Source organism: Anoplophora glabripennis, unplaced genomic scaffold, assembly GCF_000390285.2.
Source record: "Anoplophora glabripennis isolate ALB-LARVAE unplaced genomic scaffold, Agla_2.0 scaffold166, whole genome shotgun sequence".
In the NCBI taxonomy this organism is placed as follows: domain Eukaryota; kingdom Metazoa; phylum Arthropoda; class Insecta; order Coleoptera; family Cerambycidae; genus Anoplophora; species Anoplophora glabripennis.
The window spans coordinates 836,914-857,441 of record NW_019416519.1 but is presented as its reverse complement, the minus strand read 5'-3'; the positions used below and the strand labels follow the sequence as shown (position 1 = coordinate 857,441).

The window sequence follows — 20,528 nt, the reverse complement described above, 5'->3', positions numbered from 1 at the left end:
CACGTACTTATAAATAAAAGTAAACAATTTTATATGTAGGACTAAGCAAGTAAATGTTATAAGAATATTTACATGTGGAATTATATATAAATAAGATAGTATTTTCGTAGATTTCAGTACCTAAAACCTTAATGGTTTGATCGTTTTTTGCACCTGTTTATTCGTTTTACTGCGGCCGGCGTCTTTGAAAATACTCAGGTGGCATGACATAACATTCCTATTATTTGATAAGCTTTAGATTATTCAGTTATTAAATGTTTGAAATTATTTGTCTTTGCGGAAAACACTATTTAAAGAATATGGGGCCCTTAAGAAAAATCGATTGCTTCTTTCAAAAATTTTAAATATCTAAACTATGTGGTACATGTAACCTTTCTCTTCGTCGACATAATAAAAAAGTGACTCGGTAAACAAAGGGGTATTTTTAGAACTGATAGACTATAGTGCAAAAATTTTAGATAAACATCTTAGTGATGCCCATGTTTTTAAAGGAACTTCAAAAACTATACACAATGAACTATTACAGTAATCTACATAATTATATCCTAACTGGGTTTGTTGATCGATTATCCACTTCAGCCCCCACACGTTGGAATTTTATTTCTCGCATTGTATCTAATTGTAAGTAGCTACTGTACACACTGACAGTATTCATTTCGGGGTACTTGCAAAACACAATGACCTTCAAATTCCTTAAAATTTTTCGCCTGCGGCGTTAAGCGAGGGGCTACCGCCCCCCACACCCCCCGCAGCTCTTATGATGTACGTCCTCTTTTCAGAATGCGCCCCCCCTGTATTCAAACCCACGGGCCGCCACTGACTGTAGTTATTTTGTAATATTACTCTCCTTAAATTAAATTAAATTGTAAAATTATACTGTGGAACTGACAACAAAAAATAAATATAATTAAATAAAATTTTAGATTTTTGATAACGTAAAAATAAAAAAATCAGTTTTTGAAAATATTTAATAGAACACACTAGGTCCTTTTACGTATTTTCAGAGATATTGCTGTAAGAAAAAGTTATGTTTGGCTTCTTCTATGCTCAATATCAACTGATATTTATTTATACTACTAAGAAAGTATCTACAAAATATTTTAATAAAATATGATTTATTAAGTTTATTCGTATAGAGAGAAGTTTTTTTATCTATTTCTATTATTTTATAAATTATTTTATTATATAATAAGTTCAAATTCTGCTGAATTGTAAATATATTTTTTCTCACAAACTGTTGAGGCAGTAAAAATTCGAAATATCGACCCTACACAGTCAAGAATACTGTAGCGAAAGCTATTTCTACATATCGTCGTTGATAATGCAGGGTGTAAGCACCAAAATCACTATTTCAGTTTTTTGGAAAACCATATGAAGAAGGCATAACAAGCTAATTTTTTGTGGTATGTTGATGGATAGATTTTAGTACTAATTTATGTATAAATGTAGTGAATGTACAGGGTTATTCACGCAATTGGTTCATTCGAAAAATACGAATTACCATGATAGGATTTTGTTGAAAATTTTAGGGTAACTTTGTATAAACTTTTCCATATTTAAAATTAGCCGTTTTCAAGATAATGCGATTAAAAAAATGCATGTAGCACTGTTGGCTTCAAAAGTGTATGCTTCAGAAACAGTTCACGCGGAAATCTTTATTTTTGGGTCAATGAAAATAGAAGTCACGGAGTTTCTTAAGATATTTTAAAAATTAGCCTGTTTTATACAGGGCCCTGAAGTCTATTAGACAAACCCGAGGAAATTCAAAGGTGTATAAGTCATTTTTTGAAAATCTGCGTCAGTACATACAAGTGTTGCCATAGTTATTCCTGATTGTTTCTGATTTACCACTTTTCTGTTTAAAATCATGTTTCATGTAAAAGAAATTCATAGTTACGTTGAATACAAAAGGCTATGCCCTGTCAAAGCTCCAAAAAAGACTCGCTGACGTTTCTGTGTTCCTAAAAATGGATGAAGTTAATAATTATTCGAATAGTGATATTTTAAACTTATTCTTTATTCATGGCGAATGTAACAAGGTTCTGAACAGGACATGCCGCACATTTAATAGAAGATATCCTCATTTAGCAGCAATGACAAAAAAATAAACTTAGGAAGATTGAATCAAGCTTTTTACGTTTTGGGAAAGTTACCAGAAATAATGTTGCCAATCAACAATTACCTATGATGACTAAAACTAATTATTAAATAAGACAGTATTAATTAAAAGTTTAAATGTTTTATATGGCGTCCATTTTGTTCTAGGTACTTTAACACTCTTTTCTCATCTTCGTCGATTTTATTTTTGTCGTTTACGCCCATTTGCGAGATCAATGACGACATGTTCTATTTACTTCTTTTATGTTCTTAGCGCATACAGATATTGTTCGATATTGTTCTTAGAAAGCCATGGAAATTTTGAGAAATATAAGGTTAAGTTAGAATTGGTTACTGTGAAACGTCAAAGTTGTCAAAATTTGTAATCTGTCGAGTATTAATCGTGCTAATTAAAGAAAATTTGGTACAATACTTTTTATTTCAGTATGATTTATGAGGCTCCAATATTAAAATTTTCTCAGATCACAGAATAGAGAACAATTACAAACTTTACACCGCTTCGATGGCCAATTTATCTTTAACTTGTTGATATGTTGTTGCATAGCTTAAGTTTTTTTCCTGTCTTGTCTCTTATTTGGCATGTTATTATATTGAGCCGACGGTAAATGGTAAACAACCTTACTACGTAAAGGTTTCAAATTTGAGTAAAAGTGGGTTGGAGGGCAATTATGTTAATAAGTTCATTAACGAGACTTGTTTTTGTCTAACAGCTACATTATTAATTAAATTAATATCGATTAAAGAAGGTGTTCAAAACAAGGCGATGAGTGATGACAACCGCGAAACGTCAATAATTTGAGCAGCTTCAAACGTCCCTGTATCTAGAAAGACCTTCGTTTGTAAAAATGTATTTATTCTAAATTGATTTGTTTTATAGGGGATACGTATATTGTTTTTGTATTTTTTTTGCTGTATAAGATGATGTACTTAATATCATGTAGGTGACCAGCCTGTTAAATATGCCGTTGGTAATTTGACTGTAATAGTTGCTCTTGAATTAAAAATAAGTGTTTCTAATATTAAATGACATTTTTCCATTTTTAGCCGAGTTACGCAACATACCTCGAATCGTGCAATATGGGTAAAAGAGACACGTTGTGGATTTCCCACGTCCCACTAATTCTTGTAGGCCATGTATAAATCGAGATTCCCACGGAGCTTAAGACACATACACTTTTTAGAATAAAATAACTCAATACTATAAATTTATCACGTACACGTGGTAGTTTTAAATGCACTAATAGTTTTAAATTTAATTTCATTAAATGCACGAAAGGTAATCAACGGTTCAATAAATATAGCTGATCAAATTGAAAATAATCTTAATGTTGACGCTGCGGATATATTATTAATTTTACCTCCAATGTCACTGGCAGGAAATCTGAAATTGGAAACAAATTCGTGCTGACTTTCTGCCTCCAACACTTTAATAACGTTCCAAATGCTTATGGTAGAATAGGTACTAGATTTTGGTATATTATATTATATATTATTATATTATATTGTATACAGGGTGTCCCGGAAATGGTGGGCAATCTCTCGGATATGGATAGATAAATGAGAAAATAATGTCACAAGTTCATATACATTTTTTTCCTCCGGGCTCACCCTGTAGAGTTATTAGCTCTTGAAGTTGAGAATTAAAAATGTTTTTTTTTGCTGTAACATTTGTATTTTTCAATAAATTTTGGAATTTTTTTGTCTGTATCTATAATTTTTGAAGCTGCTTTGGATGATAATATGAAATCCTCGATAATAATTATGGGGGCCCGGGGGCAAAGCACCCCCCACCAAAATTTTATTTAATTGAAACCATAGACCTTATAAACTACTACTACTAGTTTACTAGGTCTATGATTGAAAGACAGATTTAATCGTGGTTGGCTTTGACATGTCAGAGTATGCCAAAGGCAATTAAATTGTTAAACTTGTCAAATACGTAGTTTTAAATCTAAGACTCATCTCATAACTCATAATTTGTTATAAAATATGGAGTATTCCAATGAAGAATATGCTGATATGCATTTAATGTACGGGCGGGCTCTTTGTAATGCTTCGGCAGCAAGAAGATTTTATCAGCATTCTTATCCTAATAGAAGGATTCCGGATCGCAAAACTTTCGAACGTATTGATCAAAGATTAAGAGAAACTGGTAAAATACGATTACTATTATTAAACAAAATGGATATTAAATAAATTTTAATGTCTTTAGGTCAGTTTGCTCCTGTTACTGCAAACAGGGGTGCCCCGCGAACAGCACGTACAGTTGAAGTAGAGGAAAATATACTGGACGAAGTTGCTGCTCATCCAACAGTTAGCATTAGGTCATTATCTTCTTTTACCAATGTTCCAAAGACCACTGTTGCAAGAATCCTTAGAGAACAGCTTCTTCACCCTTACCATATCCAAAAAGTGCATGCTCTTAATCCTGATGATTTTCGTGCAAGAGTACAGTTTTCTCAATGGTTTCTTCAGAGACATGAGCAAAATCCTATGTTTACGAGATTAATTCTGTATACTGACGAAGCAAGTTTTGGGAGGAATGGAGTTATTAACTCCCATAATTTACATTATTGGTCTGATGAGAACCCACACGCTATTATTGAAACTAGGCACCAAAGACAATTTTATGTTAATGTTTGGAGTGGAATTATTGGTCCTTACTTATTGGGTCCATTTGTGTTACCCCCTAGACTGAATGGTCAACGTTACCTAGATTTCCTTGTGCATCAATTACCACAACTGTTAGAAGATGTTGATCTTGAAACCAGAAATGCACTGATATTCATGCACGATGGGGCGCCGCCTCACTTTAGTGCTGCAGTAAGGGACCATTTAAACGAGGTATATCCTAATCGCTGGATAGGTCGCGGTGGACCTATTCATTGGCCTGCCCGAACTCCATATATGAACCCACTTGACTTTTTCTTTTGGGGGCACTTGAAAAATCTTGTTTATTCCACACCTGTAACCACTAGAGAAGAATTAGAAGAAAGGATTTTTTATTGTGCAAATGAAATACAACAAAATCCTGAAATGTTATGGAGAGTGCAACAGTCTTCTGTTAAATTTGCAAATTATTTGTCCTTTATTTTGATATGTAAATGCCAACCACGATTAAATCTGTGTTTCTGTTAAATAAAATGTCTCAAATTAAATGGTAGCTTCCTCTTTAAACGGGTTTATCTCAAAAAATATCTATTTTATGGATATCCAACAAGTATACCTTTTTTACGTAAAATACCATAAATTTGTATAAAATGATGGAAAATTTTTTTTCTAGAAATTTTGGTGTGGGCTGCTTTGCCCCCGGGCAGCCATAATTATTATCGAGGATTTCATATTATCATCCAAAGCAGCTTCAANCCCCATAATTATTATCGAGGATTTCATATTATCATCCAAAGCAGCTTCAAAAATTATAGATCCAGCCAAAAAATTTTCAAAATTTATTGAAAAATACAAAAGTTACAGCAAAAAAACCATTTTTAATTCTCAACTTCAAGAGCTAATAACTCTACAGGGTGAGCCCGGAGGAAAAAATTTTATATGAACTTGTGACATTATTTTCTCATTATCTATCCATATCCGAGAGATTGACCACTATTTCCGGGACACCCGGTATTATTAGTAATATTTTATGTACAGTTGTGAGGGATGAAATACCTTTTGTCAGATAGGATCCACATCATCCATACCTCGGGGCAAAAATATTTGTATAAATTACCCCTTTATAGTAAGTATAAGTTAATTAATAACGTTAGTTTTTACTATAGTTTTAGGCCCCTTTGAGTCTAGATTAAGGCTTGATTAACTAATCAAGCGATTAGACTGTGATTATGCTTTATAAAATAAATCAGTATATGTACAGTATAATCGCCTGATCAGTTAATTAAGATATCTCTCTAATCAATGGGGGCGCGGTGAATTGCAGAGTCACCTCTGAAGATGCCAACAGTGAAGAACGGTAAATCATCTAGCAACCAGTTACTACTAGGTAACGCCTCAGAGGATTACCATTACTTGAGGGGCGGGTCTTTCCGTAGTGGCCTTATAACACAAAAAGAACTGAAAGGAACATCAGGGCTGACTTAGAAGTTCTAATAGCTGGTCGGCCCTCACAAAGCCTAGCCCGAGAACAACAAGGGCAGGTCAAAGATTCCTAGCTGAGGTTAAAGAAGTGAAAGGCTGCGACCAGATACACAGGCCACGGCATAACAATCCGAAAAACCATCGCACATCGATTTAACATTAACAATCCTCAATCAATGGTAGATGGATTTGCTTATTATTTTAGTAGTGTAGTATGTTCCATTAGACATTAGGCAATGTATTAAAAGTACAAAATCTATGTAATATAATACCAATTTTGGGGTATCGCAAGGCCCAAATTTGGGTCCAATTTTATTTCTTATATTCATAAATAACCTTTCAATTAGCATTACATCTCCAAAGTTACTTTTGTCAATGATCTTAAACCATTAATTTCTTAATGGTCTGAAATTAAATTTTCGAAAAATTTTTTTCTGGAACCTAAATTATGTTTAAATATGTAGTGTCGTCGGTGGCACTTAAGCAACTAGGCTTATGATACTACAAAAATTTTAAGAATTTGGAAACTTGTAGATCATTATTTTATTCATTTGTATGATCCAAACTAGAACAGGCTAGTTAATATGCTACCTGATTTACCAGTATCAAATTAATTATTATTAATACTGACTACTTGTCGCCCTCAAGGTATAGAACATCCGATACTTTTAAAGAAATATGCTGTATTGCCACTAGAAATAGGCGAACTATATTATGTATCAAATTTTTATACAACTTCGACTTAAAAAACAACACCAAAATTGTTAAGCTGTACTTGTAAACACCCAAATCTGATCTATTTATCTTTTCGCAATTTTTTTTATAATTTGGTATGAACCTTATATATTTCTTACTGTTTCGCCGACTATTGATTTTAGAAAGTTTATGCGTGGTTTTTCTACATTTTTTATTGTTCAACGCCTGGAGGCTAATCTGATGATAAATGATGTCAAGATTAAAAAAAAACAGTCTCAAGAGAAGGCTTCATATGTGAGAGTAAATCGTCTCCAGATACGAAATAATTTCCAAGTAAAATGTGCTGGCTTCTTATACTGAAGTAAAATGAATAGAGCGGCAAAAAAGACAGTGGCCATACACCAAATGCAGATTCTTGATTTAAAAACAATTGAATTTCTATTTTTACTCGAAATTCAGTTTTAACATCTGCAAAAGAAGCATTTTTGGTTACTGTATGACGACTGTATTTACAGGAAATATAAAGGGGATATAATGGAAGAAGACATACATTTTTTTTATTTATATTTATGTTTATATTGCGGTGAATCCTAATTGGATACTAAACAATGCTGCAATATATCCATACAAGAACCATAATTACCATAATTTTTTTCTTATTACTCAGATTACTTCTTCTAGGTTTGGTTTATTAATACTATTTATTTGATATGTCGCTACTACACTATACTCGTAGCTAACTGGAGTGAGTGAATACATTAAAAGTACCGGAGTGAATCCACTGAGTTAAATTGTTGAATATATTTTCGCTTACTCGTTTATCTTCAATTACAACTGATTAATTATATCCAATGTAAGAATGGTTATAAAGATCCTCTAAAAAAACCTATTTACTACCTAAATATGACTGAAAGTTGGCAAATCTCTCAGTTAGGAGATTTTTTGACATTGTTTATCATCTCCAACCAATCCTCATTCCATTGTTGTTTACACAAGTTCAAAATTGGAAGAATATAACAACAAAGAATTAAGAACTAAATGAATTACTATATTCTAAGTAAATAATGTACGAACCGATACAGAGGCAGGGCTGGTTCCTCAAGTACAAAAATACTATACTTGGTTCCTGCAGTTTATTGAATAAATAAATTTATTGATAAAAGAAAGAAATATTATAAGTTTCAGGAACCAAGAATTTAACAAATTAATACACACTAGATATAACTGCACATCCAAAAGACCTCTAGGGATGCCAGCACCAGTAATCATGAAAATGGCCAAGCTTGGAGTAAGAAAAAATATTTGATGACTTGAAGAATTGGTACCAAAAGGATATAAAAAAGTTCGACTTTATGTATTGTTAGTTGCCTACAGGATCCTACTCACTACAATAATATGATCTATTCGTTTGACCAGTTTCTGTTTTGTGTAAGGTAAATTCTTTTTGAATTTACTACATGTTGTATCAAGTCCACTAGTTTTGTTCAATAACAATTTTTTTTTTTATTTCGAATCCTTATTAAGGTATATCTTTTGAAATTCTACAAAAATAAGAAATGGATACTACTGGACTGCTGAATACAAATTCATTTAATTACGTGTCAAATGAATTGACAAAAAATGAAATAGGTAAGTAAAAGGCGTTCTAAAAAAAAAACGTAGAATTTCATGAGGAAAATTAATTAAAAAGTTGTCAAAGTTTATACATGTTTTTAAAGGGTAGACATTGCCATTAAATATGAAAGAGGATCTCGGACAGATGTCCTCAACGATTCATTTGGGATACTTGACTTCTTTTAAGAAAATTTTATACCACGCTTTCGCATACCTGCGGCTGAACTTCATTGATAACTCTCCGAATTTCTGTCTTTAATTCAGGAATAGTATTCATTTGAGCAGAATAAACTTTGGACTTTACGAATCCCCACAGGGAAAAGTCGCATGGCATAAGATCGCATGATCTTGGTGGCCAAGTCACTTCACTGTTACGTGAGATGAATCGTCCATTAAATTTTTGCCGTAACAAGTGGATAGTTTCACGTGCCGTATGACAGATGGCATCAATCCGCTGGAACCACATGAGATCTACATCTGTCATCCAAATGAGGCCACAAAAAGTTCAATAGCAACTCTCGATAGCGTTCTCCATTGACAGTTACTCATTTTAAAAAAAGAACGGACCATCATCTCACTAGCGTAAAATCCACACCACACTGTCACTCTTTGGGTATACAATGGGTGTTCTTGAATGATCCGAGGATTGTCTCAGCCCCAAATTCGACAGTTTTGCTTGTTCACATACCTACTTACTCAGATGTTAAGATGGAAATACGTCTCGTCACTAAAGACGATTTTCTTAGCAAAATCGCCGTCCACTTGTTGATTCTCCAACATCCAATCAACTAATGTTCGGCGCATTAAATGGTCGTCTGGTTTCAGTTCTGGGTTAGCTGAATCTTGAGCGGATGCAGATGCAGATGTTTTGTTAAAATCCGCTGCATTGTGCTTTTTGAAATGTTTAATTGCAGTGACCGATGGCGCTCTGAGGTTACGAGAATTTCTTCCACACTACCATTAATCGTAGCAATACGAGGGCAGCCTGTTTTTTTATTGTCTGTAACCGAACCTGTTTGCTCAAATTTGGTAACTAGTCTTTTCATAGTTGCTTAATTCGGGGCGTTAATTCTACCGAAAATTCCACGTAAATGCGCACAGTCTCAGCTACACACTCTCTGTCCTAGTGATAAATCTTCACTCGATCATCTGTCGTAGAGCATTCTATCTAATCGCAACTTTTTTTTACAAGATGTGACACTGCATCATATTAAAGAAAACATATCTATTAATAATTCTTATATGCTCGTATGGGGAATAACAGAAATTCAAATTTGAGTAAAACTTGCAATTGTACTTATACTAACAGAGCGAAAATTTCACTCATTTCGATGCGGGCGGAAATTGATTCATTAATGTGTGCGATGTGTGTGAAATTTCCAAGAACATTCAAATAAAGGGGACTTATTTATTTACATTTCTAGATGAAGCCTGGTCTATTCACAGTCTAATTGTATCATTGTTGTCAGCTGTATAATTATACTGGAAATGTACTTAATATTTTTATCACAATTTTCATCACAATTGTGAAAATTATTATTATAGGATAGTATTATTAAGTTATGCATACAATATTGTTAAATTCTGTACATATTAAACTATTTTTCATTTTTCATATTTGCCATGTTTGAAGACTTGGCAACTACGCAATAATTTGTAGCGTGTTCCTCGTTCGTTCTGCCGTGGTTGGCAGAATATGGTGTCTCTCGTTAGAAAATAGTTGTGATTTTAGTAAGTGAAACGTGATTAGTGTTTATACATGTATTTTGGATAAACTTTTAAGGTGTGAATTAGACAGTGCAGAATTTGTAAGAAATTGGATTATAAACATCCACATCAGCTATCCTTCCACAGGTAAGAGTGCTTGAAGGTGACTTTCGAATGTATATGCAACTGTGGCCATTGTCGTGCGTGTGGGTAACTTTTATTTGAATAACGGTAAAATTTTATAAAACTGACTTGGTATTTTTTTAAATTTTTGCTGAAATAGTAAGAAAACAATAATATGAACCACGTTTGGCCATTAAAATCAAAGGAAAATGCTGCACCACAAATAAGTTACAGACATTATTTATATTTTATATATTTAAAGGTATTTCAATTTTATCCCTTATACCCAACATTACAAATTTTAATCATTCATCATTTTCATTTTCCTCTACGACAAAAACCTTTTAATAAAAACTGAATAAATACAACAGCAAAAATATGATTTTGGTTCACTTATACATAAAAATACCGAAGATGCAATCAACTGAAAGTTGCATTCATTCAACCATTTGATGTTCTCCTTTGGGAATATATTTTTATGTCTCACTGAAAATTTGCCTCAGTATTCTAAAAGTGAAATGTGAACGTTTTTAGGATGCTTGGAGATGGTGCAACAAGAAAGAAATGGTTACAGTTATTGGGATTCCAAGAAGTTATAGAAATATTATATATATTTATTATTAAAATACTGAGTAGCTATATATATTGACTTAGGACTATAAAATATTTTATTTGGACCCATCCAAAATGTACGACATTGGAGATGTAATCGCGCGCATCAATTGGATGAAAATAAAGCCCTCTGCTTTCCCCTTGTCTAGCTTCACCCAACATATGAGATAGACTGTGACATGCATAGTCCCCTTTATTTCAATGTCCTTGGAAATTTCATTAATTTTTTTCAAGTGTAAAGTTATTTTGATGAAGTCGGCAGTATGAGTAACGAAACGTGAAGAAGAAATGGTGATAACCACGGTGATAACCGGAACAAATAACTTCAAAACACTTAAATACTTACTTCATCTGTGAAAAATTATCTACTGTTATATAAGGTCTGCAAAACCTCGTTAGAGTATTATAATATTTAATGGTGGAGAAATAAAATTGTCAAGATATTTATAACATCTACACAGGTAAATAAATATTAATATATAAATATACCTACTATATCATATCGATCGTCTTAAATTTCACCTAAATTTTTGTGATGGTTAGTATATAAGAAATAAGGGTACATTTTTTTACAACATTTTTTCCGAAAATAGATAATAAAGGAGTTATATCCTTTTAAAGGACGATGGCAGATATGACGTTTTTATGTAAGTAATAGTTTTAGAGGAAAACTGTTATTACTTTAATAACTATTTTTAATTTAAAAAAGGTACTCTTTATAAAAAATTACTTAAAAAAATAACTTTTAACTGATCGTTTTGGCACAAAATTTAATTTGATTCATTTTTAATTTGTTCGAAGGTGGTAAAATAGCCAAATAAACAAAAAAAAGCATGCATGCAAAATAATGTAAGAGTAACCACAGATAGTGGTACAGCCCAACCAAGTGCGGCTTTACAAACAAATACATTAAATAAGTTTCCCAAGAATCGCGGCCGGCTTTGGAGAGCGCATTCAAACATAATCTCGCTATCATATTTAATGTTATGATTTCTCATTTGGCATAATTATTGTAGATCCGTATAAAAATATCGCTAATTGCAATATCTTTAATTAATAAAAAGTCCTTTTGGTTCAAGTTTACACAAGAGAGTGCCTTTGCAAAATATTATAACATCGATTCCATGAACCTTGAAACGTCATACGTTTCGAACAATTTCTATAAAACAAGTGATTTAGTGTATTATCGTTTGAAAAATGTTTAAATTTGCAGAAGAAAATTAGTTTCCACTTTCAAAATTTCTCATGAAACTCCGCTGAAATATTTGAAAATAAAAATAGATTAACTTGTCAAATTTCAATAATAGTAAAATACATGTTTTATGGATCATGTTCGAAATATTTCAAACCACATACGACTTTTACAAATATACTTATGTACATTTCAATTTATCCAAAACGATTCGATATTAAAAATTAAACAAGAGTAGACCTTTTTTCTAATAATCTAGATATCAATATTTTTCCAAAATTTAAAAAATGGGGTTAAATTAAAAAAGTCAAAAACTAACCGTTTCGCAAGACGTGGGATTTTAATAAAACTGCCCTAAATTTAAAATATTAATAAGATATCTTTAAAAGATCACAAAAAATATGAAATCTACTATCCCTTTCTAAAAGGGTAAGTATAGTTCCCATATTATTATCTATTTTAGAAAAAGGTTAGGTATATAAAAAGATTTCCCTATTTTTTTATGTGTTTACTGTCCACCCTGAAAATATGGGAAAACAATTTAGGACCATCCTGTAAGGCGCAAAAGAAAATGTTCTAAATTTCGCTTAAAATATTTAATTTCATTTAGATTTCTTCTTATAGATGTTTTACACTGAAAATTTATTCATGAATAAATTGACGAAGTTCTTCATGTATTAATTCATGAATTTATTGGTAAACAGTGTGGTTTTACACTGCTACAGACTTTGTCAAGGTTTTTGACGTATGTATCAGTTCTACCAATGAATCAAAGAAGCAAATAAATTTCAAAAATGTCACTTTTCCACTCATAATTGTAGTGATACAACCTACCGTTCTGACACATATTATATGAATACTAGTTTTTGTAAGTAACAAATCAGTAAAAACAATGCAAAACTAGTACGATGCCCCACAATTATTTACATATTCCAATAACATAATCTCATTACTGATCTGAGGCTGGAAATCTGTTGGATTGGTACTTTTGAATTTCACGAAGAAATTGACGGAAATTAGAACATGCTCTAATTCACCAAGAACTTTATGAATAAATTCATGAAGTTATTTGACAGCAGATTTGGTGCATTACACTTCTCCAATTTCTTGATGAAGCGACTTCATGAATTATTTGATCAATAAATTGTCAATGTAAAACAGCTATTTATCAATGTTTAAAGTCAGCTAGAGAGATGTCTAGTTAGAGTTTAGAAAATTAGAAATATATAATCAGAAATAAGTAGATATTCAGTGTTTTGAAATATTTTGTTCTTCTTTCCTATAATTTAAAACCGTGACTTCTATTTTCAATGTGAATGAAAAATAAACTAAATAGTCATGACAAATTACATGTCTTTTAGAATAGTCAAACATTTCATGAAATGCGTGTGGTTTTATCGATCAAATGCTCAGTTTCCTGTTAACGTTTTCGAGTAACTTGCTATTATAATGCGACGTTGTATTTGTGAAAGGACGTTGAGCAGGTTGGAAATAGCGGTGTGCTTTTTCAATTTGGGACGTCATATCACAATCATCTATCAGAATAAGTGAAGACTATGTTTGTTATGGATCTATTCAGAAAAAGCTTTTCATTGTTTTCTTGATTTGTTATTGAGTAGGTAACAGCTATATCGATGCCAAGAGTTTTTTGAGAAGAAATATGTGTATGTATTTCTCAACTGGTCACTTTCTATAATTTAATAAACTAATATACTATGTTATAAAGTAAGCAGAAAAACGTCAGAAAAACTGAAAAATAAAACCTTCTTTACTAGTTAAAAACAATTGTCTTTATAACTTAGGAACAATATTTACTTCATTATAATAATTGTTATAAGTATGTGAAATAAATATATGCAATCATCTAATTTTGGTTAGATTTTCTGTAGTTTTTGAAATTAACAAAGCAGATGTCTTTTCTTATCGACTTTATAATAGAACAACCAAAGTCAGTGTTATGATTCGATAACACAGCCCCACAAAAAACAAAAAGTATCGGATGTGGTGTTCAGACCCATGTATTTCCATGTATTTTTTTCCGCTGAATCCGAATCTGCCTTCAGATTTAGCCCAATGGGTCTGAGTTTTCAGGAAAATTCAAAAAACAAGTCAAAATTCATAAAAAAAACGTCATTTACGATCAAAGCAAATTATTCTACCAGCTCACTAGACGTATGATTTTTCACTCGTTTAATTAAAATTTATCATCATAGAGTCAGACAAACTGGTCCAATTTCATTGAAAAACAGAAAATTGATCAAAATGCTTAAAAACGCCATTTTCGTAGCATAATTCGTGTTGCAGAGTTATGGATGCATCTTTTTATCCACCCACCCATTTATGAATTCATACATCTTTCTATCCAGTCGTTCATGCATTAATATGCATATTTATCCATCCACCTGTACCACCTATAAAACCCACCCATCCACCCATCTATCCATCTACTTTTTGTGCTGAAAGATGAGATAACAGCCTAGAAGATTGAGAATGCAATAAAATTTGTAGATTACTCTACTTTCTAAACAAAAGAAAACGATATCTACAAATCATTCTCATTTTTGTTGCTATAACGTGTTCTCTTTTCTTTAAAGGATCTATGTAAAGGGTTACGTTTTTGTTTAGTCCCTCTATTTTTCGTTTCTCTTTTTAACAACCAACAAGTTTTCGCCCTATATATATAAGGGGCGAAAATTTCCGAATATTTCTGAGGCGAAATTGAAAGAAGGTGTATTCGATGGACCTTAGATTCGGACATTGTTCAAGGATGCAACATTCATCACTACAGTGAGTAGCGTTGAGAAAAGTGCTTGAACTGATCTCAAAGTTGTTGCGACAAAATCTTTTAGGAAACAACAAGAGTCCTAATTACGAAGAAATTGTATTAAAATTGATAAAAGACTTCCAAGACCTGGGATGTTTGATGGACTACAAGTTGCACTTCGTTCATGCATATGTGGATTGGTTTCCTGAAAATCTCAGAGATTACAGCGAAGAACAAGGCGAACGATCTCATCAGGATACGAAAGTTATAGAATAGCGATATCAAGGAAGATGGGATCACAACATGTTGGCCCATTTTTGTTGGCTGTTAAAAAGGGAAACGAAAAATAGAGGGACTAAACGAAAGCGTAACCCTTTGCATAGATCCTTTGAAGAAAAGAGAACACGTTATAGCAACAAAAATGAGAATAATTTGTAGATATCGTTTTCTTTTGTTTAGAAAGTTGAGTAATCTACAAGTTTTATTGCATTCTCAATCTTCTAGGCTGTTATCTCATCTCTCAGCACAAAAAGTAGATGGATAGATGGGTGGGATTTATAGGTGGTACAGGTGGATGGGTAAATATGCGTATTCATGCATGGACGACTGGATAGAAGATGTATGTTGTATGAATTCATAAATGGGTGGGTGGAAAAAAAAATGGATCCAGAACTCTGCAACACGAATTATGCCATGAAAATGGAGTGTTTGATCTATTTTCTGTTTTTGAATGAAATTGGACCAGCTTGTCTGACTCTATGAGATAAATTGGAATTAAACGAGTGAAAAATCATACGTCTAGTGAGCTGGTAGAATAATTTGACTTTTTATAACTTTCGTCGATCGTAAATAACGTTTTTTGTGAATTTTGATCTTTTTTTTGAATTTTCCCGAAAACTCAGACCCGTTGGGCCAAATCTGAAGGCAGATTCGGATTCAGCGGAAAAAAATATATGGAAATACATGGGTCTGAATACCAGATCCGATACTTTTTCTTTTTTTTGTGGGGCTGTGTAATTAACCACCTTGTTGCTTCTTCGTCTACCAACAGTATGATACTGACACATAATTTATAATTATTTATAGGGCACAGAGGAGGTGCTGAAAATGTAAACTAGAACTTAACATTTGTTCAGATTAAGAGAATAGTACTAGACTACTCAGGGTATAACTACATGACAGTGGGTTGGCGGGCTTTCATAACCTCATAATACATACAATAACCCCGTAACCCCGTAACTCATGGTATGCAAACATGTATAACCAAGAAACTCTGAGAAATTGAGTTTGTAGACTTGTTGTAGCTCCATAATCCCTTAATCCGGAGCGGACCCTGTAGACCCATTATCTGAGGCATCTGAGATTTGTGTTACAAAGCTGTCTTGGGTTTTTTCTGTTTCTAGGTTTGGTGTTTTTCTGCATCTACATTAAAAAAACATAATAGTACTTCCTTGACTGTACAATCAGCGACTGTGAAATTTTGCGACCAATAACATGTTACAGGGTTATGGGACTACGGGGTTATGAGGTTATGGTTATGAATTCCAAAACTTTTCCAATCACTGACTACTCAAGTAAGTTTGAAATCTCTAAAACCGCTTTCTAGAGGAGCGTCTTGATGTTAGGGTCAAAACACTAACTAATACGGGAAATTTGACTTTAGATTAGCAATCAGCCGGTCAAAATACTATGACACTAGTCACTAGTCTTATCCATGGCCCAGCCTACTTGGCGCTGTGTTATTAGAGACTAGCGGCCCGTCCCGGCTTCGCACGGGTGGACATTTATTTTAAACATTTTAGGATATAAAAAATATAGCCTATGCTACTCAGGGATAATGTAGCATTCTAATGGTGAAAGAATTATCGAAATCCGTCCAGTAGTTTTTGAGTTTATTCGTAACAAACATACATAAAACAAAAATACAAATCTTTCCTCTTTATAATATTAGTATAGATATAGAAGTATAGATATAGATATAGAAGTATAGATTTATTTGGATAAGGATTAATACAAAGACATGGTCTATTAGGCATTGTCTGATTTTTGTTAACATTTCTTTCAAAAAAGTAGTTATAGTGACATAACTATAATAGTTGGACATATGGTACCGCGAAGTTTTTTATAGATATTGATATGTTCTTTAATATTGTACGACATTTTTTTGTTCTATCATTCATAGTTTCCGCAGCGCATGCGATGAAAGACATTTTATGGCAATTTTTTTCAAACTTTGGTTTACATTACTGAAGTTTTGGTAGGCATCCCTATTTTTTTCTAGTAAAAAATATAGCCTATGTTACTCAGGGATAATGTAGCATTCTAATGGTGAAAGAATTATCGAAATCCGTCCAGTAGTTTTTGAGTTTATTCGTAACAAACATACATACATACAAAAATACAAATCTTTCCTCTTTATAATATTAGTATACGAGTATAGTATAGAAGTAAAGATTTATTTGGATAAGGATTAATACAAAGACATAAATAACGTGGTCTATTAGGCATTGTCTGGTTTTTGTTAACATTTCTTTCAAAAAAGTAGTTATAGTGACATAACTTTGTAGTTATCTTTCCTTTTTATAATATTGCTATAGATAGCAAACTTAAATTACTGTAATGTTAAGGAAGCGCTATATCCAAATAAATAGTTCAATTATTTTTCTAAGTACAGTTTTGAAATCACAAGGAATTACAACTTTGGTCTATACCATTTTTTTTGTTTAAAAGTAAAAAAGATGAGAGGAGTACAATTTAGTGTGGAACAGTCAAATGGAATAAATTCAGTACCTCAAATATTGTACATATTTATAAAAAAATCCCAGACACGTAGATTTTGATATATGAAATCAAATCCTGTAACGTAAAAATTTCATTCCTAAATTCAACATTCAAAAATGTTATCGCTTTTATATTTATTGCAAACATTAACGGTCTGCTTGATGATATTCACTACAATAAACAAATACTACGATAACTTACAGCGTTTTGTACTTGCACGCTAACTAAAACAGTTTCATTGTTTTTTTCAACATTATCAACTAAAGAGAAGATATAACAATTTATGAAAATTCTTCATAGTAATGGTACCGATTTAGATGTACTGCTTGAGTTTGAAGGAAAACCACATACTTCAAGTCGACAAGCAAGCTTCATCATTCCTGGATTAAACAGCCACACACAAAAAAAAGTCCAAACCCAAAAGAACCACATACCATTTCCGAAAGAGTTGTATGCGCGATGATCCTGTAGTCAAAATTCATGACTTCACGGCAAATTTCGGAAATAAGTAAAATTTTTGGGTCAAAATGCTCAAATACAGGTATGGGTCAAAACTGATTTTTTCCTACATTTTGTACAAGTATATCATATTCGTATCCACGTTAATCGTCAAAATCGGCATGTCTTGGGACTTTTTATAAGTATGGACAATAATTGAGATACTGAATTTATTCCATTTGGCTGTTCCACAGTGCATATGTGTACGAACTTTTCCTAATGTGAAATATGATGTGAAAGTCTCTATAAAATTGTCAAGTATCTTATATTTTATTTATAAATAATAAACGAACTTATAAATTTTCCGATGAATCAGTTGTGATTAGAATTGATTGTTTAATACCTGCATCACAAGATCAAGACCAGCAGGGCACAGTTTAGTGGATTTTCATGTCATAATTCTTTACAAAGATAATAGTTTTTTGTTAAAAAATATATTTATTTGCGTATAAGGTGATTGAATAATAAATGTGTTTTACTCTAAAAACTTCTGTCTTAGAAGCTTAGTTTTCGATAGTAGTCTCAGGCATTAAAATTTTAAAAAAAGTGTTACATCTCAGGAATAGATAAATGGATTTCATTTTGTACAACTTACAAATAAAGAAACTAGTAGAATTTTATTTTCATTAATTTAGTTAATAGTAAGCAGACAGAGTATTGGAGCCCCGTTTTAAGTACCTACGTAAAAAATGTCTAAAAAAATCATTTATCGTCTTAAACTTAATTTGCACTGCTAGCAAGTATTTTCGCCTTTTTAGTCTAAAATATTAATGACAATATATATGTTAATGATTTATATGTTAATTGTCGACATGATTTTAATTGGAAATCTATAGAATGCAAACTTCTATTATTCTAATATAAAAGAAATACATTCAATAAAACAGCTGGGTAAACTTGATTTCTTGTCGTAATTCATTTTTAGTTTGTACTAGTACCAAAAGTCTCCCGAGTTCTACAGAAAAAGTAATTTATTGGATTTAAGTCAGGAAAACAAGGTGGTCAACTTGTTGAACTTACGAATGTTATTCATAATTATTTTCCAATCACTGATAAATTGACCAAAATTTCGTTTTTGGTGGATTTTGAAAAGCAATTGAAAACCTCTATTCAGTTATAAGTTATACCAAATTTAATTCAAATAATCTATAGATTCATGAGATATAACAGAAAAAAGAATTCAATATTTTTCAAATAAGACATTGATGTCTCTAATTTCAGAATTTTAAATCAACCTATAACATATGAGCTTATCTTAGTCTTGAATTAAATAAACTTTTTTTGTAAGGAAAAAAATAATAAATTTTATTTATTAAAACAATTACAGCGTCCTCGTATACCTACTCAAATATGTAATTACATTCCTGATTTAAAATAATTTTTCTGTGTGCCTGCACAAAAGGTTAATTAAAAATGAAAATATATTCCTTTGTATGAATTATTTATTCTAAAATTAGTGCCAAAATCAATCAATATGGAAAGAAATTTTAATTGTTCATTATCGAACCATCATCTTAAAAATATATACTCACCCCCTCCATTCTGTTGGCATAGGTAAGGGAACCTCCAAATATTTCCCAACCCCACGGAATATCCGATAATTGACAAGAAGAACTGCATTTTCCCCGACCAGGTCGCCCTGTCCGGCTCCTGGGTTGTTCCGCTACCCCTAGAAATGATAGAGCCCCTCGGTCCCTGCAACACAATCGTCACACCGGGTTTTCCTGTACCATCAGGCCCGTTCCTGGAGTTCAAGGGGGCCAATTCATGACCCTGTCGCGTCATTTCGGGATTCTTTCCAGACATTTTTTACCTTTTTCAAGAAATAGTTAGAGTGTTCAAAAAAGTGCTTAATTTTCTATACTCCTGTAACTAGTACACTGGGGGTCCTTTAACCCATCATGGATATCGTGGAACTAACCCCAATGTGGGCACTGCGACGTGAAATGCTTTCGGTAGAGATCAGATGGAAATCAATATTAAGCATGTGCTTTTCGTGGGAAAATGACCTCTATGAGACTAACGTCGCAGTGGATATATGCGGCAACGTTTCGTTCGGCGGTTTGGAGAAGACTAGAGTAGGAATTGTCGGGATATACGGGAGTGAATAGTTTGCATGTCGGCGTAGAGCAAGGCTCGCTTAGAGCTTTCGGAAGGTAGTTTTGATTTTGTTCATTGATTAACGTACGGCAGGACTTTCATTCAGTGAATGCAGTGTAATTATTTTTTATGGATTTCCACATAATTTTAGTATTTTATTGCTGAGTTTGTTGAAATATTTCCTGCCTTTCCCGTATAATTCATTACCTTCTATCTGTAGCTATATTGCAG

At 32.4% G+C, this 20,528-nt stretch overlaps 1 protein-coding gene across 1 annotated transcript in view; it reads right to left on the bottom strand.

Annotated features, from left to right (window-relative positions):
• LOC108907021 (sodium- and chloride-dependent transporter XTRP3) overlaps nucleotides 1-20,003 on the bottom strand; it is a 66,541-nt gene extending 46,538 nt beyond the window's left edge. The window contains exon 1 of the mRNA XM_018710494.1: nucleotides 19,730-20,003. Coding sequence (XP_018566010.1) covers nucleotides 19,730-20,003 — 274 coding nt within the window. The remainder of the gene's footprint in view (nucleotides 1-19,729) is intronic.
• Nucleotides 20,004-20,528: the final 525 nt, after the last annotated feature.